Here is a 25720-nt window from a genome sequence, read left to right as displayed (position 1 = left end):
TTGGTAACCACCAGGCATGCAGTTGAACTGGAGTTGGGAACTCCAGCTGCCTTCCTCTGGAAGTTGAAGGGGCTCAGTGAGCGAGGAGGCAGCAGCTGCCAGCCAGACAGCAGGGGAATTTCTCTCCTGAATTTTCTGTCCTGCCAATATTGTTGCATCACTCACCCAGGAGAGACCTGAGGGGGCTGGCTTGAGCTGGGGCATCTTGAAAAGTCTGGGATCCTGGGCTGGAGGGGAGATGAGGGTAGGAGGAGGTGGGTCAATGTGTTTCCCTTGACGTTACAGTCATCACCCCTGGAAAAGTTCTGCAGGAACCATACGAAGGACCAGAGACCAAGGCTGGCTGCCTCTTAGAAGAAATAAAAACCCAGATCCAGCGTGAAGTGAGTTGATGGCAATTGAGGAGAGGTGAGTGGCAGGGCTACACTTTGTCCCCCCTTCTTCCAGGGCTAACTCCAGCTGCCTTCGGCCACATCAGGCCCCCAACTCCATCTCAAGGCTTAAAGAAAAGAAACGAGGAGGCATCCAATCACTGGCATCTCAAAAAAGAAAAAGTCCAAGTGGAATTTTATTTCTGGACTGAAATGGATGGAGAAGCCCCAGCGAAGCCTGGAGAGCAAAAGGTGAGGCAAGGCTTTCCCCAGAGAGGTTGGGGGCTGGTCTCTGGCTGTGGGTGGTGAGTTCCCAGCAGCAGTCATCCAGTAGGCACTCAAGTGCCCTGCCCCAAGCAGCCTGGCCTGGCACGCGGGAGCCAGGGAAGGATTCTGGACTTCAAGCCATTTCCTCCCGTCTCTTCTCTGCTGCTCACCCACGCCCTCCCTCCCCGCAGAATGCAGGAGGCCTTACAGGCCCCTGAGAGATGTAGAACCAACTAGCACTCGAAGGAGAAGGAAACACAGGGCTCTTGCCATCTAAGCTCTTGCGTTGCCATGGAGAGGAAAGATGCATTGCTTCAAGGTCGTTCCGTTAGCCGAAGGCAGCGTGGAACCTCCTAACCCCTGGTCCCGTGCTCCTCCCTTTATACCTCATGGCTTCCATCCTTTCTTGTCTGCAGCCCCAGGGTGGTGGTGGGGGGGACAGGAGAGAAGTGGGGCACAGCAGGGCAGTGGGCATTTAGGGAGTGCTAAAGCTGGAGTGGAGCCCTTCCTAGCAGGACTCAGGGACCAGAGGCTTCCCTGATGTGCCCTCATCCCCTAAAATGCTGCGCACATGATCACAGAGGCCTGGTGCCCCAAGCTCCCGTGCTCGGGCTCCCTGTCTCCCTCCTGGGAGATTTTCTGAAGGTCATGGGCAGGTGGGTGACTCGGAGATTTTCCGTTGATTGTTATTCTTACAGCCTCCAATCAAGGCCGATAACTCCTTGGAGGCATTTTTATCTCACACCCCGTGCTTCCTCATTGCCCCTCAGAGGCGGTTTCTGCTCCTGAAGCTGAGAGATAGCTTGGCATCGGTGTGGACTTCTGGGGAACAGGGAGAGGCGGTGCAGAGACCTTGGCCCCAGCACGTGCTGCGTCAGCACTTAGCCCATTCCCAACACTCGCCTGCTGGCACCTGGGCACCAGCCTCAGCATTAGCTCGGACTTGGTGAATATTAATCAAACAACAGATTAGGAGCGGGCACACCCGGGAGCGCCTCCGAGGGAGAGCAGAAAGCCAGCAGCTCTGGAGGGCAGGGAGGGCTTCAGGCCACCATGACAGTGCCCAAGACCCAGGGCACCAGAGGCCAGCGAAGCCTGGGGACTTTTCCAAATCTGACCACTCTAGGGGCCTGTCCTGGACAGAATAAGCAGAGGCTTTAGTGGAGGTGGCCAGGCACCATCAACCTGCATTACAGGGCCAACCACGGCTTCTATCTCCTTCTCTCCTCTCCCCCTTCTCCTGCTTCCTCTGCCTTCTCCCCCGCCCACCCCCCACCCCTTCCCACCTTTTCTCCTCCGTTAGTCTATAGCCCATACTGGCCAGTGGCCTTGTGTGGCTTAGGCTAGTTGGGCAGGCAGTGGGCAAGGGACTCCTGCCCTGGGCCAAACTATTGACTGTCAGAGCCTGTTCTCAATATTAGTGAGTTATGTATTAGCATAGGAAGAAGAAAACAATGGCTACCTTAAATTTGCGTTTTTTTTTTTTTTTTTTTTTTTTGGCTGCACCTGCTGCAGGTGGAGGTTCCCAAACTCAGGCTGCTGCAGTGACAATGCCAGATCCTTAACCTGCTGCACCACAAAAGAATTCCTAAATTTGCTTTCTTTAGGAAAAAAAAAAAAATCCATAGGTTTCAGGAATTGCAGGCACTAGATAGATTAAAAGAGCAGATTTTTAATCACTCCAAAAACATCCATGAGGGGTTCCCGTTGTGGCTCAGTGGGGTAAGAACCCGACCAGTATCCATGACGATGCAGGTTCGATCCCTGGCCTCGCTCGGTAGGTTAAAGGATCCAGCATGGCTGTGAGCTGCAGTGTGGGTCTCAGATGCAGCTCAGATCTGGCATGGCTGTGGCTGTGGTGTAGGTGGGCAGTTCCAGCTCCAATTCGACCCTTAGCCAGGAATTTCCCTATGCTATGGGTGTGGCCCTAAAAAGCCAAAAAAATAGAATAAAAATTAAAAAAAATAAAACTCCATGAAAACCCTAAGAGGACAGCAAAAGAAGTATCATCTACAACCTCTGTCTTCTTAATCATCAAGCAACAAAGACTATTGAGCAGTGGCCAGTACGGTGTCTGTCAGAAGAGTGGGGGCTTCTTGTTCATAGCAGCTGTGCATCAAGAGTAGGCAGGGCAGGATCCTATTTCAGAGCCTCGAGGCTCAAAAGCCTGCCCTCAAGGAGCTCCCCAAGGCAGTGGGAGAGATAACAGGACAGGGAAAGATCTGTGTGGTCTGGGGACCAGGGAGGGCTTTTCTAGAAGTTGTGAAGAAGCAACAGAGAATAGGACCCTCGGGCAGACAACGACTTAGTTAACACATAAGTCCTGTTACTGACTGGAGGCGCTACCAGGGAGACAGAAAGCTTCCCCTAAAGGAAACAAGTTTCCTTCTGCAGAAAACAAGGGGCGAGGAGAGAGGGGGATGAGAATCACGGGTTGGTCCTTCCACACAATCTTATTCAAGTGGCACGGCTACTCCGTACAGATGCTCACTCCCCTGGAGAGAAAGCTAATCCCTAAGACAGAGTAAGCCTCCCAGTGCCCCGCAATTCCAGCGAAGGTGTAGACTTTGAGCCTGGAGCCTTTCTACGATGCAATGATCCCCAGATCCAGAGCCGCACACCGGCCAGTGGGTGCTGGCCTTGGGGTCCCACAGCGGGAGATTCTAGCCTCGGTGGTGGTGACCCGAGCCAGCTCTGCAGGCTTAGGGCCATGGGGACAGAGCTCTGCTTCTCTCAGAGAGGGCACTTCCTGTCCTGTTCTTAGGCTCCTAGAGGGAGCCCATCCAGCCCTAGGGCTGAGCCAGCTGAGGTCCCAGAGCGAGAACGTGCTGGCCCAGGTCCCAGGGCTGCCCACGCAGCTTCTCACTTGCCTCCTCTTAGAACTCTTCATCTACAATGGGTTTTTATTTTTTGGCAGGTCACCAATCCGAGGGCAGGATGGAAAATGCCCTTCCTCCTCTTCCTGTGCCTGCTGCAGGGTGAGTCCCTCAACACAGCCCAGACTCAGAGTTTGCACACCCAGACCCAACCTTCCAGGCTGCAGACCTGCCTGGCAGGCAGCTCAGGGGCACTTGGCACCCCCGCTGTAGCTTGGGCATCCCTGTGGCTTTTGATCCAGAGAGTGGGTCAGATCTGGGCCCAGGGGAGGAAGGAGAATGAAGGAGGTGAGGCACGAACTCACACGAAAGGGCATGTGCCTGACTTGACGATTTCTGGGACATTCACTGTTTTTTTATGTCTCTGCTGTCTTCCAATTCAAGTTGATCATACAGCTGTATTTGCAAGATATGGGTTCCAGGGTGTGCAAAAGCCAGAGGTAGCACGGCTCTAGTGCCACTCATTCTAAAAACACTCAAGTGACAGGCCCAGTCCTGGGAAATAATAGATAAAGACACTGCCCTACTCTAAAGAGCACAGAGTCGGAGTTCCCGTCGTGGCTCAGTGGTTAATGAATCCAACTAGGAACCATGAGGTTGAAGATTCGATCCTTGGCCTTGCTCGGTGGGTTAAGGATCCGGCATTGCCATGAGCTGTGGTGTAGGTCGCAGACTCGGCTTGGATCCCCCGTTGCTGTGGCTCTGGTATAGGCCGGCAGCTATGGCTCCAATTTGACCCCTAGCCTGGGAAGCTCCACAGGCTGCAGGAGTGGCCCTAGAAATGGCAAAAAGACAAAAAAAAAAAAAAAACAAAAACAAAAAAAAACCAAAAACCAAAAAACCAATAAAGAGTTCAGAGTCTACAAAGAAACTAGATAAGCATTGCAACTATGCATGTATTAAATATCAGCACCCACTGATGGAGGGCCTACCCTGTGCCAGGCACTAGGGTCAGATGGATGGAAGACAGGACCCCTGCTCTGCAGGTCCTGGCACACTGGTATGGTGATCGGGCTCAGCTGACAAATGGCCCTGTCTCCATGCCGTGGTGTTTGGTTTTTATCTTGATGGTAATAGGGAGCTATGAAGGAACATAGTGAATATGTGCCTAGAATGCCTGGTACCTAGAACCTAGCTCCAAGGAGATGCTTAACAAATAATTGTGAATAAGTAAATGCTATGATAATACCAAAAAACAATTAAATAGTATGTTTGAAAAAAAAAAAAGAAGAAGAAGAAGAAGAAGGAGTTCCCGTTGTGGCACAGCAGAAATGAATCCAACTATGAACCATGAGGTGGCAGGTTCGATCCCTGGCCTTGCTCAGTGGGTTAAGGATCCAGCGTTGCTGCGAGCTGTGGTGTAGGTCGCAGACATGGCTCGGATCTGGTGTTGCTGTTGCTGTGGCTCTGGCATAGGTTGGTAGCAGCTACAGCTCCGATTAGATGCCTAGCCTGGGAACCTCCATATGCTGCAGGTACAGCCCTAAAAAAAAAAAAAAAAAAAAAAAAAAATTACGTTTGGCTTATAAACAAATCTGAATTGTAATGAGTCAAAGGTAGATAATATTTGAGCAAGAATTCTCTGTAATATAACCACACTCCCCTGTTTATTTTATTTTATTTTACTTTATTATTCCCCTCTTTATTTTTATTTCTCACTGCCACCTTTAAAATTTTGCAGTAGGAATTGGCTTCCCCAGACCCCAAATGAAAATGCAGGCAGGCTCATGATTTTTCTTCTAACATATAATAGTCCTAACTTAATTCCTTTAAGTCTCAAATGTTCTCATTTGCTCATTTCAAGTGTTCAGTTAAATATTTTGGTTAGGGATTCCCCACTGTGGCTCATTGGGTTAAGAACCTGACTAGTGGGTGTTCATGGTGTGGCTCAGCAGTAACGAACCGGACTAGTATTCCTGAGGACTCGGGTTTGATCCCTGGCCTCTCTTAATGGCTTAAGGATCTCACGTTGCTGTGACTGTGGTGTAGGCCAGCAGCTGTAGCTCCCATTTGACCCTAGCCTTGGAACTTCCATATCCTGAGGGCGTGGCCCTAAAAAGACAAAAAAAAAAAAAAAATAGAATTGACTAGTATCCATGAGGATGCAGGTTCGATCTCTGACACCACTCAGTGGGTTAAAGATCTGGCATTGCTGAAAGCTGCAGCGTAGGTTGCAGATGTGGCTCCGATCTGGCATTGCTGTCACTGAGGCATAGGCCAGTGGCTGACTCCTGGGAATCTCCCTATGCCTCAAGTGCAGCCCTAAAAAGACCCCCCAAAAATTTTTTTTAAAAATATTTTAGTCAATAATTTAATCTTCATTCAAAGATTTGCCACTTCGGTCCCCAAGGCCTGCCGTCAGGAAGGCAGGAGGTGGCCTGGGGGCTGCCTTCTCCCTTCCTCTGACTTTTCTCCTTCCCCCTGAGGCAGCTGGCACTTGGGACCCCAGCAGAGTCACAGGAGGGAGGAGATGCAGGAGGCAGGCTGCTCTTCCTTGATGGAATGGCCTGGAGCTCCCTGGCCTGGCAGGGATCTAGCATGGGCTCTTCCTCTTGTGGATGCCTTGGTGGACCCTCAGAGGGCCCTGCAAGGGGGCTGTGCCTCAGGCTCTGCTTTGGCACCTCCCCACGGAAGACCCCATCTCAGATGGCTGCAGGCCGGCTCTCTCCCATCCAGGCCCTTTGCTGGACCGAGGAAACACCCATACCTTTCTCACCCCACTGTGGGCGGGAGATGGGAGCCACCCTAGGCACAACCCCACCTCTCACTGCTCCTGCCGTGGACCCCTTGTGCTGCTTCCTCAGACCGAGGCAGGTTCCAGTCCACAGCCTCCAACTGTGTGCCGCACTCCCACGTCCCTGATTGAAGCCATTCAATGGACAACTGCTGGGAGACGATGGGTGAATAAGGACAAGGGCACCACTTCCACTGAAGGGACCCCAGGGGAGCACCACCTTGACCCTAGGATGCCAGCCCTGTCTTTAATTCTAGAAGGCAACAAAATTCCCCAGACTTGGAGTTCCCATCGTGGCGCAGTGGTTAACGAATCCGACTAGGAACCATGAGGTTGCGGGTTCGGTCCCTGCCCTTGCTTAGTGGGTTAACGATCCGGCGTTGCCGTGAGCTGCGGTGTAGGTTGCAGACGCGGCTCGGATCCCGCGTTGCTGTGGCTCTGGCGTAGGCCGGTGGCTACAGCTCCGTTTCAACCCCTAGCCTGGGAACCTCCATATGCCGCAGGAGCGGCCCAAGAAATAGCAACAACAACAACAACAGCAAAAGACAAAAGACAAAAGACAAAAAAAAAAAAAGAAAAAAAAAAAGAAAAAAAACACAAATAAGCAAAAAATATCAAAAAAAAAAAAAAAAAAATCCCCAGACCTTCATTATATGTAACCAAGAGCTACCAATCAGTCATCCACTGAATGAGTTTTTAAGGGAAGTGAAGTTTGGTATTAATAAAAGGATAAAAATGTGCACTGCAAGAGTTGGTGAAGGATTCCTAATGAGCTCTCTGCTGCAAAGTCAGCACACCCTCTCTTGCCAATTAATGAGGTGCATTCATCCTCTCGCACTTACCATGTGAAGATCACCCGCAGGTTCCTGAAATCTGGGGCATGAAGACTTTATCAGGGCACCACCATCACCGTTGTCCTGAGATGGTCCTTGTTTGTACTTAGAAATCATCTTGCTTTTGAATGATAAATGGCCATTTAGAATAATGGCATAGTTGTGGTGTGTCAGTTAATTAAACCTACAATGAATATGGATTACCCACGACATGTATAGCCTTGATTCTTGCTATAAGGAGACCTCAAGACTTATGCAACAGGCCAGGCCAGCGTGATGGGCAGGTGCCCCGTGCAGTCCCCCAGAATCCCATTCAGAAGATGCTCAGCTTAATGCTCTACCACTGCCGTGGTGAAATCCTCCATAACTTTTGGACAAAGGCTCCTCCGTTTTTATTTTGCACTGGGCCCTGAAAATTATGGAGCCAGTCCTGGCAACAGGATTGAACTTTCTCGGGTTCAGGGGTTACAGACCTAGAACAAACTGAAAAATGCCAGGCACCCACATTCTAAAGCAAGATGTTAAACCACCTGGGCAGGACTATGGACAGAGATGGCAAAGCTGGTTCTTCCAGAAATAGTCTGCTATGCAGCCACCTGAGGAACCATCGGAGGTTAGAGAGGAAGGGCCTCCTGTGAGCTTTTTGGAAAGATGTCAGTGTGTTGTGCTCTCTGCCACCTGCCCCTGGGCAACCAGAGGAATCACTTCCCTTCACTTGAAGCCAAGTAAGAGAAGGAACTTCCAGGAAGCCACTCAACAAGCTTGCTGCATGGCTCAGGTTTCTCCGACAGCAGGACAAAGGTGTGCTTCCTGGACCAAGTGTGGGTCCCACAGAAAGGAGCTGGACTGGGGCTTCCACCAAGAGGGTTACCCAGAGGGGATTGTGACCCCACGGCCAGAAGCCCTGGGCTTGGTGGTGGTGGAGAAGTCATAAAAGGCCAGCAGAAGGGGAGGCAGTTCTTAGCAGGAAGGAACTGCAGCCGGAGGCCGCGGACAAGCCGTGTGGGAGACACAAAGGGAAGGACACATCACTGGACATGGGCCAGGCCCAGAGGGCACCAAGAGCAGAGTGCGTGTCCCCTTGTCTCTCCTTTCTCCCCTCCACGCCCAGTCCCCAAAGGGCCCTACCGCAGTTTTGAGCAGAGGAAGGGGTCGAGCAAAGTGAGAGACCCCACCTTCCCCCTCCCCCACATCAGGCCTCCAAACACAGCTGGGAGAAAAGCAAAGCCTTCAATGGATAAGGGATTGAAATTGCAACCATCACTGAGCTGGACTTTTTCTTATCCAACCAAAACTATAAAGCTACTATACTTGAAATATTCCTGAGACTTCATCAAAGAGCAGAGACGTCCCGGAGCAAGTATAAAGAGGCAATGAGAAGGATTGGGTGTTTGGGATTAGCAGGTGCAAACTGGTATATATAAGATGGATTAACAACAAGGTCCTACTATATTGCACAGGGAACTATATTCAGTATCTCTATGATAAACTGTAATAGAAAAGAGTATTAAAAAGAATATATATATATATATAACAGTTATTTTGCTGTATAGCAGTTATATATATAACTGAGTTATTTTGCTGTACAGCAGAAATTAGCACAACATTGTAAATCAACTGTACTTCAATAAATTTTTTAAAAAAGAAGTAGGGAGAGGAAGAATAAACTTTGTTTCTGCTTACATTTGATCAAATTTAAGGCATTCCTGGAGTTCCTGTTGTGGCTCAGTGATTAACGAATCCGACTAGGAACCATGAGGTTGCAGGTTCGATCCTTGCTCTGTGAGTTAAGGAACCAGCACTGCCATGAACTGTGGTGTAGGTCGCAGATGCAACTCGGATCCCTCATTGCTGTGGCTCTGGCGTAGGCTGGCGGCTGCAGCTCCGATTCAACCCCTAGCCTGGGAGTGGCCCTAGAAAAGGCAAAAAAAAAAAAAAAAAAAAAAAGGCATTCGCTAGTCCTTCGCTAGTACATTTTAAAAGATATACGAGTGATGTAAAAACATGTACAAGTGATGTTAATTCATACATTAAGCTACAAACAGTTATGTAAGAATTACCCATTTGTACAAAAACTTGCAAAGGAAAACATATGGACAGATAAACAACACGTTAAAAGCGACTGTCTGTGGCTTATGAGATTATACACATTTTATATTTTCCCCCTCTTGCTTGTCTATAGTTCCTATTTTTCTGTCATGGACAGGAACTGCTTTTGTATTAAAAAGAACATACAAATTTTTTTTTTGTCTTTTGTCCTTTTAGACCCCTCTGCTTCCTGCACCCTCTCTTTTCAGAAGAAAGCACACTCAGCTGTTTTTATTATCATCTCTCTTTTACATTCCATGCAACCAAACCAGAGCCTTCTGTCAGCTGTTGCCTCGGCCCACTTACAGGTGCTTAGATGGTAGCTTTTGAAGCATCTGAATTTTGTGGACCTTCTGCATTGGAGCACAGTGACATGGCCCCAGGCCCTGGACAGGCTCGTACTCAATCACCTATCACATGATGAGCTAAATCGTGGATAAGATTATTCTTGCATTTTCATGTCTCATTTGAGGCCTTGGACCCAGCTCCAGTCCATATCTTGGAGCTATTCCTGACTTAGTGGCTACGCTCTGATATTTCTAAACAGATCCTTTTTAAGCATCACTTTCCCAGAGGCATTTTCTGACCTGTTCCTTAATTCTGACAGAGTTTGGAGCGCAGAATTCCCCAAACAGGGACAAACTCAGCACTCCGTCTCCCTGAACTTTTTTTTTCTCTGCCTGCAGCCGCAAATGCATTGAAGGGACCGAGGCTGGTATCCGGGGAGCCTGGGGGAGCTGTCACCATCCAGTGCAAATATGGCCCCTTGCTCATCAGCAGCCACCAGAGGAAGTACTGGTGCCGCCTAAACCCCTCAACAGGGCTCTGTCACACCATCGTGTCCACCAACCGCTACACTCGCCCTTACTACCATGGCCGCGTGGCCCTAGAGGACTTCCCGAAAAAAGGCTTGTTTGTGGTGAGGCTGTGCCAGCTGTCCCCGGAGGACGTGGGCTACTACCGCTGTGGCATTGGGAACAACAACAACCTGCTGTTCTTCAGCATGAATCTGACCGTCTCTGCAGGTGGGGGCTGGGTGCTGTCAGGTTTGCGAAATGAGTGCTAGGAAGGAGAAGGGGCCAGAGAGGACCCAGAGGTCCAAGAGGGCTTTCAGCACGAGGGAGGGATGATGAAATGCTGGGGTGGAGTTTCTGCTGTGGCCCAGTGAGTTAAGAAACCTACGGCAGCTGCTCAGGTTGCTGGTTCAATCCCCAGCCCAGTGCAGTGGCTTCAAGGATATGGCATTGCCACAGCTGTGGCATACGTTGCAGCTTCGGCTCGGATTCAGTCCATGGCCCAGGAATTTCCATTTGCTGAGGGTGTGGCCGTTAAAGAAAAGAAAAGAGGAGTTGCCTTCGTGGCTCAGTGATTAACAAACCCAACTAGGATCCACGAGAATGCAGGTTGGATCCCTGGCCTCACTCAGTGGGTTAAGGATCCTGCATTGCCATGACTCTGGTGTAGGTCGCAGATGCAGCTCGTATCTAGTGTGGCTGTGGTGTAGGGCTGCACCTGCAGCTCTGATTCGATCCCTAGCCTGGGAACCTCCATATACAGTCCTAAAAAAGCAAAAAGAAAAGAAGGAAAAGAAAAATGGGGAAGGAAAGGACTTTAAGATGTAGGCTTTTGTTTCAGAGGAAAACCACCTTCAGAGGGAATGTAGCTATGAGGGGAAACTTCCCAACCGAATGCCCATAAGCTCTCCCACCCAATTCCCTGAATGTTGTGTCATGTATATTAGAAGAGAGTTCCAAGAAGATGATGAGCTGGATAATGTGGCTTCTTATTCCTGATGTCTCTACTCAGGCAGGCAGAGCAGGTAAGACTGGCAGCACTGAAGAAGAATGTGACGGGGCTTGGAGTTCCCGTTGTGGTGCAGTGGAAACGAATCCGACTAGGAACCATGAGGTTGCGGGTTCGATCCCTGGCCTTGCTCAGTGGGTTAAGGATCCGGCGTTGCCGTGAGTTGTGATGTAGGTCACAGACGAGGCTTGGATCCCACGTCGCTGTGGCTGTGGCTGTGGTGTAGCCTGCTGGCTACACCTCCGATTGGATCCCTGGCCTGGGAACCTCCATGTGCCGCAGGAGTGGCCCTAGAAAAAGGCAAAAAGACAAAAAAAAAAAAAAAAAAAAAAGTGACGGGGTTCTTTCTAAGACAGAGCCTCTTAGCAGATGTCCAGCAGCCATCAGGTCTCTGGCCTGTGCGATCCAGAGTCAGACAGCCAGAGTTCAAGAAAGGGCATCCAGGCAGTGACAGGCCAGTCTTCCAGAGAGATGGAAGGACAAACCGGAGTCTGGGCAGTGACCTTGTTTAATCAGATGTTGCTACCTAACCATCTGCTGAGAATGGCTGCTCTGCTCCTACCAGAGTTTTTATTTTTGTTGGGTCTTGTTTTTTTTTGTTGTTTGTTTGTTTTTTGGCTGCACCCATGTCATGTGGAAATTCCCAGGCCAGGGATTGAACTCATGCCACAGCAGCTGAGGTCCCTGCTGCAGTGACAGCATTGAAGCCTTAACCTGCTACACCACAAGAGAATTCCTCTTTTTTTCTTATTTGAAGAGCAATACCTGATGAGCCTTGGGCCTCTGGGAAAGGGACAGCATGAGGTCCTGGGGCAGCTGGATAGAGAATGGGTGGGCATATAAGGAGATAGGAACAGAAAAAGTCAATATTTGCAACAGCCCAGCGAATACATCTGCTTTTCCCAATTTTTTATTTTATCCAACATATTGACCAAAGACTGCACTGCTTAGTGAGATTGTGTTCCATGCAGCAAACACTTCAAGCCCGGCGTCCTTTGCTAAATCTCGTAGGCAGCCCGGAAGGCCTTCTCACTTGGTTTCTCTCTGCTATTTATACAGGGCTTTCCAAAACCATCCCCACAGCCACTCCAGCTGCTGGGGTGGCTCCCAAGCTCACCACGGGGCCTTTTGGTAGAGCATCCGCAGCAGCCAACATATGTATGTCAGGAACCATCCAGACTCTAGAAGCACAGGAGACAGAATGGAACAGAGTTGTTCTGACTCTGGGAACCATCGAAACCTCAGCTACAGCTCAGGAAAGGCAAACTGCAGGAGCAACTGTGACAGTAGCGCCAGGGACAGGCGGCCAGGTAGAGGTTTCCATCTGGGCAACTGTCCCCACCACACAGAGTCCAGCTTCAACAATCAGAGGCGAGTTCCAAACCACAGGAGATGTCCAGGTGTGGGGCTCCACAAGTTCAGAAGCAAAGAAGGCTACAGCCAGTGAAAGGGAGAGCGGAACGGCAACTGCTAGTGCCAGTTGGCAAAGCGAGGAAACAGAGTGGGTCAGACTAGCCTCAGACACAGCTGGAAAGGTCATAGGGACCACAAGGCCATCAACTCTGGTCTCTGAAAAATGGGTGTGGGAAACCCCTCGAGAAAAAGTGTCCGTCGCGAAGCCCCAAGCCCTGGGCTCCAAGAAAGGACCCGACCCTGCTGCAGCTGTGTGGACCTTGGAACTGACAAGCATGGAGATGGCATCTGCGGAGGGAAGCAGCGAAGGGGACCTAGACAACCCTGCTGGAGACAGTGGTCCCCCCATGACGCCAAGCCAGGCCCTGGCAGCTGGGCCCCTCAGGCCCCTGGGGGAGGACTCCTCCGTGAAGAGGTAAAGCCCCAGGCACTGCTTTGGGTAACCTCTGTCCCATTTTCGCCTCCTCACTCCTTCCTTTGTAGCATCGAGACAGCAAAGAGCAAGGGGCCTGCAAGTCAGAATCCGCCCTCGTTCCTGGGTCCTTGCTGGGAGAACACCAAGTAGTTGCAAGGGGCTTTCAAGCCAAAAAAATCCTAACAATCGAATCACAGAATAATTAGGTGGGAGCTTTGGGACTTTTTTTTTTTTTTTTTTTATAAGATGAGGAAACAAAGCTCCGGTGGGGGGTGGGGAAGTGACTCACTGAAGCCACAAGGAAAGATTGTGGCAGCGCCAAATGCCAAGCTTCCAGTCCCTTATCCTCATTCTTCCCTCTTTCCCACTGTGGCATGTTGGTGGGGCCCCCACAAAGGTGGTGGGGAAGGGAAAGGGAGGGAGGCTTGGGAATCTGAAGGCAGGGGACGGGTCGTAATCCCAGCTCAGCAATTAACCTGCCTTGGGAATGGTGGCACCTGTAGAATGAGAGGCAAGGGCCAGAGGCAGTGCCAACCTCCCCTCCCTTGGGCTTTTTGCATCCCCACCCCCTGCTGCTTCCCCTCCAGTTCTTCCCAGGAAGAGAAAACCCTCTCTCGGATCCTGACTCCCCTCTCCACGGTGCTGTGCCCGCTCATGCTGACAACTCTGGTTCTATTGCAAAGGAAGCTCCGGAGAAAGAGCAGCTGTGAGTGGGGTTTCAGTTGCCTTGAGGTTGGTGGGGGGGAGGGCCTGTTCCCATCCCACACCCTCAGGACTGGGTGGGGTCCAAGTTCCAGCCAGGGCTTCAAGGGGTAGAAATGCTGCAGTCTAGTTTGAGCTATTGAAGCAGGCTTGGCCTAGATTTCTTTTATTCAGCAAATGGGAAATTCATCTGTGTGTCTATGTCTCCATGGCATCCCAGAGCTTAAGGAGAAGCTTTTTGGAGGCTGACAAGTCATTGCTCAATGTAGGTGTATGAACCACACAAATAACCCTGGCTACAGACGGCAGGAGTACAGGGCCCAGATGTGGAATGAGACTACATTTGCACCCTCTCTATGACCCAGCTGAAGGTCTCCTAAGCACTGGGCCCAGGTTTAAACCCTTTTTTTTTTTTTTTTTTTTTTTTTTTTTTTTTGTCTTTTTAGGGCTGCACCCGTAGCCTATGGAGGTTCCCAGGCTAGGGGTTGAATCGGAGCTATAGTCACTGGGCTACACCACAGCCACAGCAATGTGGGATCTGAGCCACGTCTGTGATCTACACCACAGCTCATGGCAATACCAGATCCTTAACCCACTGAGCAAGGCCAGGGATCGAACCCGCACCCTCATGGATGCCAGTCAGATTGATTAACTGCTGAGCCACGACGGGAACTTCTGCTTTAAGCCCTTCTAAAGGGACCGCTCCATGGTGTTTAGATCTGGCAAAGAAAGGGTGAGATGTTCTGGAAGTGAGTGGAAGGGGCTAAGATTCTCAGACCCAGGGCCCCAAAGCCTGGCCCCATCCCAGTCCATCCAAGGGCTCCATTGCAAGTCTTCTGTGTCAGGAAATTCTTGAGGCCTGGTAGGGTGAGGGTGGTTCTCAGGGAGTCAAACTCAGCACCCCGGACATTCACAGTGTGCTCTGTGTCTGTGCAGCTCAGGAGGTCGAAAGGTCATCGAGAGTCACCTTGATTCAGATGACACGTTCTGGAGCTGAGCCTCCAGCCGGACCAGCTGCCCCAGGCGGAAAGGAAGATGTTCCCAGGTGATGCTCCTCTCCACGCCAGCCTGCCTGTCCCAGACGGGGACCCTGCACCCCGAGGAATGGAGGATTAGTCGCTCTGTCACCATGGGAGAAGAACCAGGACCAAATACCATGTCTCCAGCCCCCTCCTGCCTTCTTCCACCTGTGTGAAGGGAAGCTAGCAGAGGGGGGACTCCATCTGGAGAAGCACAGGCTGCCCATCACTGGACCAAGGAAGGCCAAGCATGTTTCACAGCCCCAATTGACAGTGTGACCCAACGAAGGCTGCAGGAAAGGATCTATTAATTACTGGTGGAAGCTGATGGACCTGGAAAAAGTGTCGAATTTCCATTCCCGGAGGTCTGAAAATATGAGATGCTTCCCATCAGTGTGGAGAATGAATGAAATTTCAGCCACTGTTCCTAGCCCCGGGAAGGCACCCCCTTTTCTGACATCTGTTAGCACTCAGCCTGCTGCGCTCATTTAATTATATCCTTTTCTTTTTTTTTTTAAATTACTCAGTGAATTTTATTACATTTATAGTTGTACTGTGATCATCACAACCCAATTTAATTATATCCTTTTCAAATAGATTCTAAGCTCTTAGGACAGTAATTGTGTTGTGTTTCGTTTTTTTGGCTGTGCCCATGGCACCTGGAGGGTCCCAGGTTAGGGAGCGAACCTGCACCATAGCAGCGACCTGAGCCGCTGCAGTGACAATGCAAGATCCTGCCATAGGAGCTCCCCCAGGACAGTAAGTGTGTTTTAATCTCACCATGTCCCCAAAGAACTTTAACTCAGTAGGACCCCCAATAAATGCCCATGGCTGATGGAAATGGCATGGGCTCAGTGGCCTCTGGGGACCCTGCCCACACAGATGCTCTGAATCCCCCTGCACTGGGGAGTCCCTTAGATGATCCCATGAGCCCCTACATACAGATCAAAAGCAAGACCCAGTCCATCCTCCCCATTTGGCCCCACGCTCATCATGTGGTCAACCTTTTGACCCAGTCAAGATTTTCTGGGATTTTCCTAAGTTCATGGAGGAGGAGGGTATTTTTCAGTAGATGCAGTAGATCTTCTTCATAAAGCTCCTCTTATTCAACTGTTTATAAATATATCCTTGGTCTCAAGGGCTGTTGATGGAGTTAGAAAATGGTTATGGTAAGAGGAGCGGATAAGAGAGAAGGTGGCCAAGAGGAATTTTATGTGGATTCTGCTTCACAATCACTTTATCTCATGCCCATTGGGGGAACTTTTGCTCCACTCTTGAACCCACTGTCTTTTCAGGAGTCACATCTGCTCTTTTATTTTGCCAGATCTGCCATCAAGCTGCCTAAACTTCATGTTTGGACAGAGCAGCTCTTGAGTGACAGAAGAGAAGGGAATCAAAGGCCCCCATATCAAGTCAAGAATTGTCAGGAAGATGTTCCCAGGAGGCTCAGCCCTGCCTCCTCCCCTGTCAGCAGTACCAGAAATCCTTCCGGCTAAGCTCCTCATCGCTGGGGCTGAACCCTGACACTGTGCAGAGAAAATCAATGCGAGGGGGTCCTCCCAGTCCAGGGGAGAGAGACCCACTGATGTGAATAAGTAGGGCAGTGGCATGCCTCTAGCCAAATGGATTCACAGTATTTCAGAGCTAATAGATGTTCAGAGATGACCAGTCTAAACCCCAGGGTGAGGTAACTGAGGATCCAGGGGGAAGTGCCTTGGTAAAAGTCACTTGGTTAACCCAGTTTGGAGTGAGGTCTAGAAAAGGGAACTTTCAACCTTGACCTAGTGCCTTCCCGATGTCACCTTTGCTGCACAATGTTTCAGAGCAAAAGTCCTCGTCAAAAATCAGTGACACCATTATCCTAGCCTCAGACCATTTTCATGCATAGGAGCTCAGTGACCTGCCCTTACAGGTCATACTAGCTCAGTGACCTCTAAGAGGGATCGAACAGCCACCTTTATCCCATCCAACCAATGAGGCAGCAGGCCCACAGTCACCCAGGCAGCCACAGTCACCCAGCTCCTTAGGTTCTCCTTAGGCTGAGAACCCAGGCTGTATAGGGTCATGCTGCTTAACAGGTGTTTCTCAGGGGCCTCCTCAGAATGTGAGCTTCTGACAGTTAAGAGGTATTTGAAGAAAAAGGTTTGGCAGACCACAGAAGTCTGGGAAATGTGGGTGAAACAAGCAGGTTTTGCACAGGACTTTTTTTGAAGCTTTTAATACACTCAGGTGCATTGGAAATAGCCCTGGGGGACGGTGGGGGGTGGGAGGTGGGGACAGGGTAGGGGTAGGGACCTTGTGCAAATTCCCCTGAGTTTTGAACTATTGTGTTTTGGTGAAGCAACCTCACAAGACTGGGTTCCTCAAATCACTCCTTGTTTGGGAAAGCTTGATGCAACCTCCCCTAAACCAAGGATCGGCCAACCTTTTCTGCAAAGGGCCAGAGAGCAAATACTTCAGACTTTGCAGACCATGCAGTCTCTCGCGCAACTCCTCGGTTCTTCTCTGGTAGCACAGAAGCAGCCAGAGACAATCTGTAAATGAATGACTTTGGCTGTGTTCCAAAAAAACTTTATTTACAGAAGCAGGCCACAGGCTGGATCAAGCTCAAGGACCATAATTTGCCAATCCCTGCACTAACCCATAAAACCTCATGAGACTCTCCTGTTCCCACTCTGATATGAAGGATCAGACCCCACTCCTCCTCAGCAGCTTCCTTGGCCACCCCTCCCCTGGCCCCCTCCTTCTGCTGAACTTGCTATCTAGGACTCAGCAAGTTAGGGCATCCTGCCTGACCACCTCCCTGGAGAAAGAAGAGGACCGGCCAGCAAGGGTGTTGGCCAAAGGGTTGGAGGCAGGGGCAGCTTCCAGAAATAGGAAAGCCTGCCAAATCAGTGTTCTAGGGAAAGCTGCCATCCACTGGCGGGAGGAACCAGTACAGGTTCAAAGAAATGGAGCAGAGCCAAGATCAAAGTCTTCAGAGCTGAGCAGAGATAAGATTTGAGTGAAATCTTAGCCAGGAAGGAAATGGGGCAGCCCCGAATGCTTGCAGCTTTCCTTTATGGGCTAACGGATGCCTGGAGTGGGGCAAGAGCCTGGAATTAAAGGGCAAGAGGTAAAGCAAGCTAAGGAGGTCATAGCCACTGCTGGGCGTTGTCCATGCTTTTTTTTTTTTTTTTTTTTTTTTTGTCTTTTTGCTGTTTCTTTGGGCCACTCCCACGGCATATGGAGGTTCCCAGGCCTACACCAGAGCCACAGCAACGCAGGATCCGAGCCGCGTCTGTGACCTACACCACAGCTCACAGCAACGCCGGATCGTTAACCCACTGAGCAAGGGCAGAGACCGAACCCGCAACCTCATGGTTCCTAGTCGGTTTCGTTAACCACTGCGCCACGGTGGGAACTCCAATGCTTTGTTTTTTTAATGACATCTCTAGGATGAAGGACAGGGAGACACTCCGTCTTTGAAGCTGGAATCAAGGAAGTGTCCATGGAGGTTTCTAATCTAAGGTGCAAGAAAGCACTGACTTTTCTCAATTGAGCATGTTCTTCAGGTTAGGGAGCAACCCTCCCATTCTTACCTGGCTGCTTAACACTGCTACTGCTCATTAAGTATCTCTCTATAGCAGGCCCCCAGGTGTTTTCACATTACAAGTTGCATATGATCCAACATTTCTGTAAGGTAAGGAAGAGAATTCCCATTTTACAGATGAGAAGATAAAGTCAGAGATAGGAAATAGCTACACTCCTGGGCCCTGAACGCAAAACAGCCAAGGCTTAGGTCCTCGATCATAGCACCTTGCCCTCGCGCTTGGATTTACAGCCTGCGTATCTGGTCAGGCCCTTCCCTGTTAAAGGTTCCAGAACATTCCTTGGTTTCCTCTTTTAGGCCCGTGTGTAAAAGTTTCATGACCATTTCCAGTAATTCGTTCTCTTCAGTCACCGAGCTGCCTTATTCCTGTCCCCGCTAAGTGAAGTGGAAAAGTTCAGGGAGCTGGAACTTAGAGCTTTAAATGCATTCACCAGCCCTGAGGTACTTACTGGCCTTTGTAAAAATCGAGCTCAGATACTTGCCTGCAGGGGTGTCCCTCTCTCTCAAGTAACTCAGGGCAAACACTTGCCCATGCAGCCAACTTCCCATGCTTTCTGCGAAGACTTTGGGGGTTTCTTCCTCTCCTGCAGGAGCCAGTGAGGTCTGGGGAACATAGACTCTGTTTTATAACAGCTCTAATCAGATACAAAGAGAAAGGTATTTCCACAGAAAGACTTTAGAGTTTACTTCAGCCAGTACACAGGGATTATGTGATAATTTTCCATTGGCACAGATAATCCAGGGCTAAGAGCTTACAAACACTGAATGGAGAATGGAGATTCTGCATGAAAGGAAATGCACTCTCTGTGAGTGGCCCTGCATGCAGCATCCAGTGCCACCAAACCCTCCATTTTCCAGTAAGTGACACAGCTTGGCTTACAGGCACCAGCCCTTGCAGCCCAATGGGTCTGCCTTTACTATCAGCAATAGGATGAGTTGTCACCCCACGGCCCTCTCTCCCAGGGGTCAGCTGAAACCCAGACGGGCAGCAGCAAGGTGCTGGCTGCAGGAGCGTCCCCTCTGCCACACTTCTAGGGGCCCACAGACATCTCAAGCACTGAGGCACTGGGTCGGGGGCTGTCCTTGACCTCCTGATCCCATTTTGTTGACGATGTACATTCCATGATCAGCCTCAGAGCCTTCTGTGCGCTGCCTCTTCCACACTCTGGCCCAGTTCTCACTCTTGGTTTGTTTGCTGCCCTGATCTAGATCTACCGGTTTTGCTCTGGGTGCAGAGGGTCAACAAGGGCCATTTCTGTCCCTCATGTTACAGATTTCTGGCGCCCCAACCCTGAGTACCTTACAGAAGGAGAGCCAGGATGACCGTGACTGAAGGCGTTTTCCAAGTTGTCCCATACTTTGTCCGAAGATGTTGTACTTCACCTCCAACAAGCATTCAGGGAAAGGGCATCGGGAAGTTGGCTACTTTAAAGCCTGGCAGGAGGGGCGCCGACCAGTTAGGAAAAGCCGCTTGTCTAAACTCTTCATTTTATCAACATTCTCCTTGCTCCCTGTAGCACAGACAACTGAGAATTAATTTTAGGGCACGTCACCAGCAGGCAGCAGATTGTTCACCATTGTACAGATGGGAATGTTGAGGCCTGGATGGGCGCAGGCTGCAGAGGCTCACGGGGGATATTTTTCCAGTGGCCACCAGCCAGGCAAACCTGGGGCGGGAGGCCAGTCTCAGACCAGGAACAAGGAAGCGGCAAGGTTTCAGGAGGACCCCAGTGGCTTATGCGAGGGGCTGGGCCCTGTCACCTGACACTCCACCTGTTGACTTTGGATGTCTACTCTGAAAATCTTCCTTCTTCCGCCCCTCCCTGGCCAGGGGATGGAGGTAATAGAGGGCAAGAGAGTGGTTTGGTAACCTCCAGAAAAGGTCTGCCCCTTTGTTCCTGCCTCTCAGAACCAGAGAATAAAAGCTCTTTGGGACTGGCTCGGAGGAAATTGAGGGAGCCTTGGGATCAAGGCCAACTTTCCGTTTCCAGGCTCTTTCACGTTCAGCTTCATCATGCCTGGCTTTCTCAGGGCGAGACACAGCCAGGCCCAGACCAGTCTCTGTCTTCACGCCTCCAATGGCCCCAAACTTAAAGGGTACAGACCCCCCTCCCCCCCAAGGAAGGTCCAGAAGAAAGGTTGTTTTCACTCTCTGAATGGGAGTCCACAGAGCTAGGAAAACAGGTGATTGGACATCTGGGCAGCGACACAGGGAGGCAGGTGGTCAGGGAGAAGGAGGTGACTCAGTGAGTTCGTGTAGAATAAAGAAAACATGGGAGGCTCAGGTGCGCACACTTGGCCGGCCCGTCCCCCTCTCCAACACTGTTCAGTGACCAGAACCGCTACTCTGGTGGCAGTCCTCACCCCCTCTTCCACACACCCCAGATGCCCACCACCCAACTTGCCATGCCAACGTTTCCATCCTTAAGTGTGCTCTCTCCATGGACACGAGGCTGCTGCCAGATCATAGATGCTATGAGCCAAGCTCCTTAAGAAGGGCCTCAGGCAGTCCTCTGAAATCACCCAATGGCCAAACAAACACAGAATATTTATAATGAGGAGTTCCCGTCGTGGCTCAGTGGTTAACGAATCCGACTAGGAACCATGAGGTTGCAGGTTCCATCCCTGGCCTCGCTCAGTAGGTTAAAGATCCGGCGTTGCTGTGAGCTGTGGTGTAGGTCGCAGACGCAGCTCGGATCCTACATTTATTTCTGTGGCTCTGGCGTAGGCCGGCGGCAACAGCTCTGATTAGACCCCTAGCCTGGGAACCTCCATATGCCGGGGGAAGCAGACCTAGAAAAAGCAAAAAGACACACACACACAAAAAAATTATAATGAAGTTTCCTCCTATCTGCTTCCTAATGGGGAGACTGACCAGGAGACCTCCAGACATAAGTCTGGGCTCAGAAACTCCCCAAAAGCTTGCTCGAGCAAGCCCAGCCAATTGGACTGGTCCAGGCTGGGATTCCAAGCCTCATTCACATTAGGGACCACACTGCCCAGCAACAGTGCTCAGCTGAGCCAGAGGGCAGTCTTCTTCCCCAACCCATCCCCTCTTCCAAGCCCAAAAGGTGACATTAGAACAGGAGGAGCAAATGGTGTGCTCCTGCCAGGGGATGACAGCGAGGGCCAGGAAATACTAGATCATTATTTGCTGATGGCGAGGGCCGGCTATTTGAGCATAAATAATCCCAAACAGTCAACATCCTTAAAAAAGGGGTGGGGGAAGGGGGCTTGCTATTTAGCTTTGGGAGATTCATTGTCACAATTCTATTTTCCAGGAATTGATATAAAGCATTTGATGTTATTGGCTTACCAAGGAATGCTAAATTCCAGGGCTGGCTGGCCGGGGATTAAACATTGACTGCAGACAAGGGTTAAACATTGACTCAGGCAGAGATTTGCACATGGGAACGGAGAGCTGGCGGTAAAGAGCAGTGACAGGCATTTCATCCATCCACTTTTATCCCACTCGTCTGGCAAAAGCTACATTCATGAGAACCATCCTCAGTGAGCAATGCCGGAGGGCAGTGGCGATCCGGGGAAGCCCTGAACGGTGGCGTGAGCCTCCACTTCTCCCCTCGTGGCTGGGTCAGTCCAGGGTCTGGGAGCATCATGCCAGGGGTGCCAACTGGGGAGGCTGGCCTGTGTCCTGGCCCTCTCCAATCTTCCCCGGATTAATTGGAGGTGCACATGGGAGCCCTTTCCTGCCCGGGGAAACACAATTCAAAAGATTCATCTGGAGAGTAAAGGCTTTGGGAAGTGGAGGATAATGCCCTGTGCTGGGGACCTCAGTTCTCGATGCATCCATGCCATCACCTCACTGTGCCAACCTGGGCAAGTCATTCCACTTCCCTGCCCCTGGTTCCTCATTGATCAGTGAGGAATCACTGTTCTGAAAGCCTGTGGTATCCCTTTCATTTGAAGCCGAACCATAAGCACCTTTTCCATGACAGCCACTGTCCATATTATGCTTAATCTTCATACCATACTTAGGGGTAAGTGTAATTAGCCCCACTTTACATGGAGAAAGCCGAGATTCAGAGACATTAAATAACTTGTTATGGCTTCCCCTCCCCCACCACCTGCTAGTAGGTGGAAGGACTTGGCTGTGAACCCAGGGCATTCTGGTCTGGAGCCCGGAGTTTCCACAAGGCTTCCTGCCTCTCCATGCACCTGCCTGGTGTCGCTCTGTGGCAGTGGTATGTGGGGTAAAGACTCCTCAGTTAGACCACATGCCCTTGGGGAACAGGGATGCACACTCCTGCATGTCTCAAATCTCCCTGCATCTCCAAATGGTTGTGGGCACCGTTTTGCGGTAGGCTGAGAAATGGTCCCCAAAGACATGTCCACATCCTGATTCCTGGAATCTGTAAATGTTACCTTATTTGAGAGAAGGGTCTTTGCAGGTGTTATTCAGTTTAGGATCTTGGGCTGAGGAGACCATCCTGGATTATCTGGGGTGGACCCCAAATGCCATCATGAGGGTTCTTATAAAAGAGGCAAGAGAAATACTGGAAGGCACACACAGAAGACAAGGTGAGCACAAGGCCAGAGGTTGGGGGGATGCAGCTACAAGCACAAGAATGCCAAGGAATGCCAGCGGCCACAGGAGCTGGAAGAGGCAAGATCAGATTCTTCCCCAGAGCCTGCAGGGGGAGCATGGCTCCCCTGCCTTGATTTCAGAGTTTTGGTCTTTACAACCTGGAGAGAATACACTTCTCTTTCTTTCTCTTCCTTCCTTCCTTCCCATCTCTTTCAACTTTGTAATAGTCACACATGCCGCACATGGAGATTCCCAGGCTAGGGGTTCCAGCCTTCGCCACAGCCACAGCCATACCAGAGCCAAGCCACCTCTGCAAACTATGCCTCAGCTTGCAGCAACACTGGATCCTTGAACCCACCAAGTGAGCCCAGGGATTGAACCCACATCCTCGTGGTACTAGTCAGGTTCTTAACACGCCGAGCAACAACGGGAACTCCCTGTTTTTCTTTTCATGGCCAAACCTGTGGCATATGGAAGTTCCTGGGCCAGGGGTCAAATCTGAGCTGCAGCTGAAGCCTACGCCATAGCCATGGCAATGCCAGACCCTTAGGCTACTGAGAAAGGCCAGAGATTGAAACCACATCTTCACAGAGACTATATCGGGTCCTTAACCCACTGGGCCACATTTCTGTTGTTTTAAGCTACCAAGGTTGTGGTAATTTGTTACAGCAGTCATGGAAACGGATGCAGTACTCAATCAAAACACAGAATCCTAGAACTGGAAAAGCCTTGCTGACCATTTGGTCCAGCCTCCCATCTAACAGATGAAATAACTGCAGCCCCAAAGGGGGCAGTGACTTGGCGAAGGTGGCTCAGCAAGTTAGAGCTGGAGCCAGGGAGCTGGTGTTCTGACCCTAAACCAGGGCTCTGCTCTTCCCCACACGGATGCATGCTGAGTCCCAGAGTCGTGAAAGTCAAATGAAAAGCTGTTCTTATTACTGTGTTCTTCTTGCATGATTATTTCAAGAGGGAGGGGAGATTTTAAGCAGGGGAAGTGATGTCAGTTTGGAAAGGTAATTCCTGCCGTTAATCATCATTGCTATTGAGTTGGGCATTTGGCCTCTCTTGGCCAGTCTCTCTTCCTCCAGCCTGGGATGCAGGTGGCTTTGGTTTGGGGCCAGTGGATTCTGGAAGGGAAACCACGGTGAGCAAGGAGAAGCTGGGGGACCACAGTCACACCACTAGCATGTGGCTGAGCCCCAAACAGTCCCGGCTTCTTGGCTCTTCCCTGGTTTCTACATCTCATTTCCCCTTTCCCTAAGCTGGAACACTAGGCCAGGTGGGTTTTGGTTATGCGCGCGCGTGCGTGCGTGTGTGTGTGTGTGTGTGTGTGTGTGTATTTGGCATGGTCTGCAAAGACAGTTTGTTTTTGTTTTTGTCTTTGTTTTTTGTCTTTTTAGGGCTGCACCTGCAGCATATGGAAGTTCCTGGGCTAGGGATCAATTTGGAACTGTAGCTACTGGCCTATACCACAGCCACCGCAAGCCTGATCCGAGTCGCATCTGCGACCTATGCCACAGTTTGTGGCAACGCCAGGTCCTTAACCCTCTGAGTGAGGCTAAGGATCAAACCTGAGTCCTCATGGATACTAGCCGCTATCATTACCGCTGAGCCACAACGGGAACTCCGTGGTCTGCAAAGATAGTTTTTTGTGTCTGCAAAGATTGTGTGTGTGTGTGTGTTTATCTGGCATGGTCTACAAAGATAGTTTTGGGGACTCCTGGGAACACGTACCAGGACACGACCTAGGAAACTACCGACCGTCTCAGACTACGGGAATGGGGAAGGAGACCAGGGCATCCAAGGCAGCATGAGGGGCAGCTGTTTCATGGACAAGCTTCCCTCCCTCCCTGAGAGCCTACACTTAGCAAGGTTCTGTCCTGGTACTCAGAGTGTCTCCCCTTACTCTCACTCCAGCCCAGACTAGACACAGCTGTCCCTGCTTTGGGGGAAGTGAGCTAATGAGAAATAAGAAAACAAGGAGTTCCCATTTTGACTCAGTGGGTTAAGAACCTAACTAGAATCCATGAGGATGTGGGTTCAATCCCTGGCCTTGTTTGGTGGGTTAAGGATTTGGCTTTGCCACAAGCAGATGAGCTCTGATTCAACCCCTAGCCCAGGAACTTCCATATGCCACAGGTGTGACGAAAGAAAGAAAAAAAGAGAGAGAAAGAGAGAAAGAGAGAAAGAGAGAAAGAAAGAGAGAAAGAAAGAAAGAAAGAAAGAAAGAGAGAAAGAAAGAAAGAAATAAAGAAAGAAAGAAAGAAAGAAAGAAAGAAAGAAAGGCTACAAATATCTTGACAATTGAATCCCATAGGAGAGAAATAAGAAGGAAAAGCTTTGAAAGGCACTCTCATCAAGCAGAATTGGGGTTCATTGTCCCCAAACCATTTCTGTCTCCCATCACATCTGCCACTTCATATTGACCTTGAAACTAGGGTGTGGATAGTGATTGCTGAAGGGAAAGGAAGATGGCTGAGCTATCGCCGTGTCTCTGTGGCTTCCCACCCCACCACCATGGGGCTGTAATCAAGAGAGGAGATTGACAATGATGGATGGCGAGGTTCAGACGTATTTGGAGAGGCCAGAGCCTAGGGGGCCTGTGCCTTGCTGGTTCTGCATGGAGCTCCGATGGCCGGCTGTCTTACCAATGTCCATTGCAGCCCCAGTTACATGGGAACGATCGAGCACAGACAACCACAAGGTGTGTTAGGGGAGAAATCATCTCTGCCACTCAGATAAGCAGACTTGCCGTCATGCATCCATAAGAAGGGTGAGGAAGGGCTGAGGGGGCCTTGGAGGTCCCACCAAAGGAGCCCAGACATAGGGACAAGAACACAGAGTGGACCACAGACCTCTCAGAATGGGCAGGGATAAAGGCCACCCACCAGCTGGTCACATTCGACCTCAGGGGACAGCAGCAGGAGACCAACACAGAACCATGACAAAGCAGAACCAACACAGGGCCCTCCTTCCTGCTGCGTCCACAGTACCATGGGCCTAAGCTACTCCCTGACCCAGGCCCACTTAGTCCAGGCTTCACAGAAACACCAGAGAAGAG

The 25720-nt window shown here is 50.5% G+C and overlaps 1 protein-coding gene and 1 long non-coding RNA gene across 2 annotated transcripts; one reads left to right on the top strand and one right to left on the bottom strand.

Annotated features, from left to right (window-relative positions):
- Positions 1 to 16539, top strand: FCAMR (Fc fragment of IgA and IgM receptor). Its single transcript, XM_021063320.1, has 6 exons — positions 1 to 623; positions 3556 to 3616; positions 9856 to 10194; positions 12032 to 12800; positions 13388 to 13506; positions 14439 to 16539. Exons 1-6 carry the CDS (start codon positions 585 to 587, stop codon positions 14549 to 14551), a joined length of 1440 nt encoding a protein of 479 aa, XP_020918979.1. The 5' UTR covers positions 1 to 584; the 3' UTR covers positions 14552 to 16539.
- On the bottom strand, positions 14457 to 20730 carry LOC106504943. Its single transcript, XR_001298904.2, has 3 exons — positions 19413 to 20730; positions 18103 to 18716; positions 14457 to 14592 (listed from the first exon to the last, which is right to left on the bottom strand). It is a non-coding gene; the product is annotated as an uncharacterized LOC106504943 (long non-coding RNA).

Source organism: Sus scrofa, chromosome 9, assembly GCF_000003025.6.
Source record: "Sus scrofa isolate TJ Tabasco breed Duroc chromosome 9, Sscrofa11.1, whole genome shotgun sequence".
NCBI classification, from domain to species: Eukaryota; Metazoa; Chordata; class Mammalia; order Artiodactyla; family Suidae; genus Sus; species Sus scrofa.
This window is presented reverse-complemented; position numbering and strand designations above follow the sequence as displayed.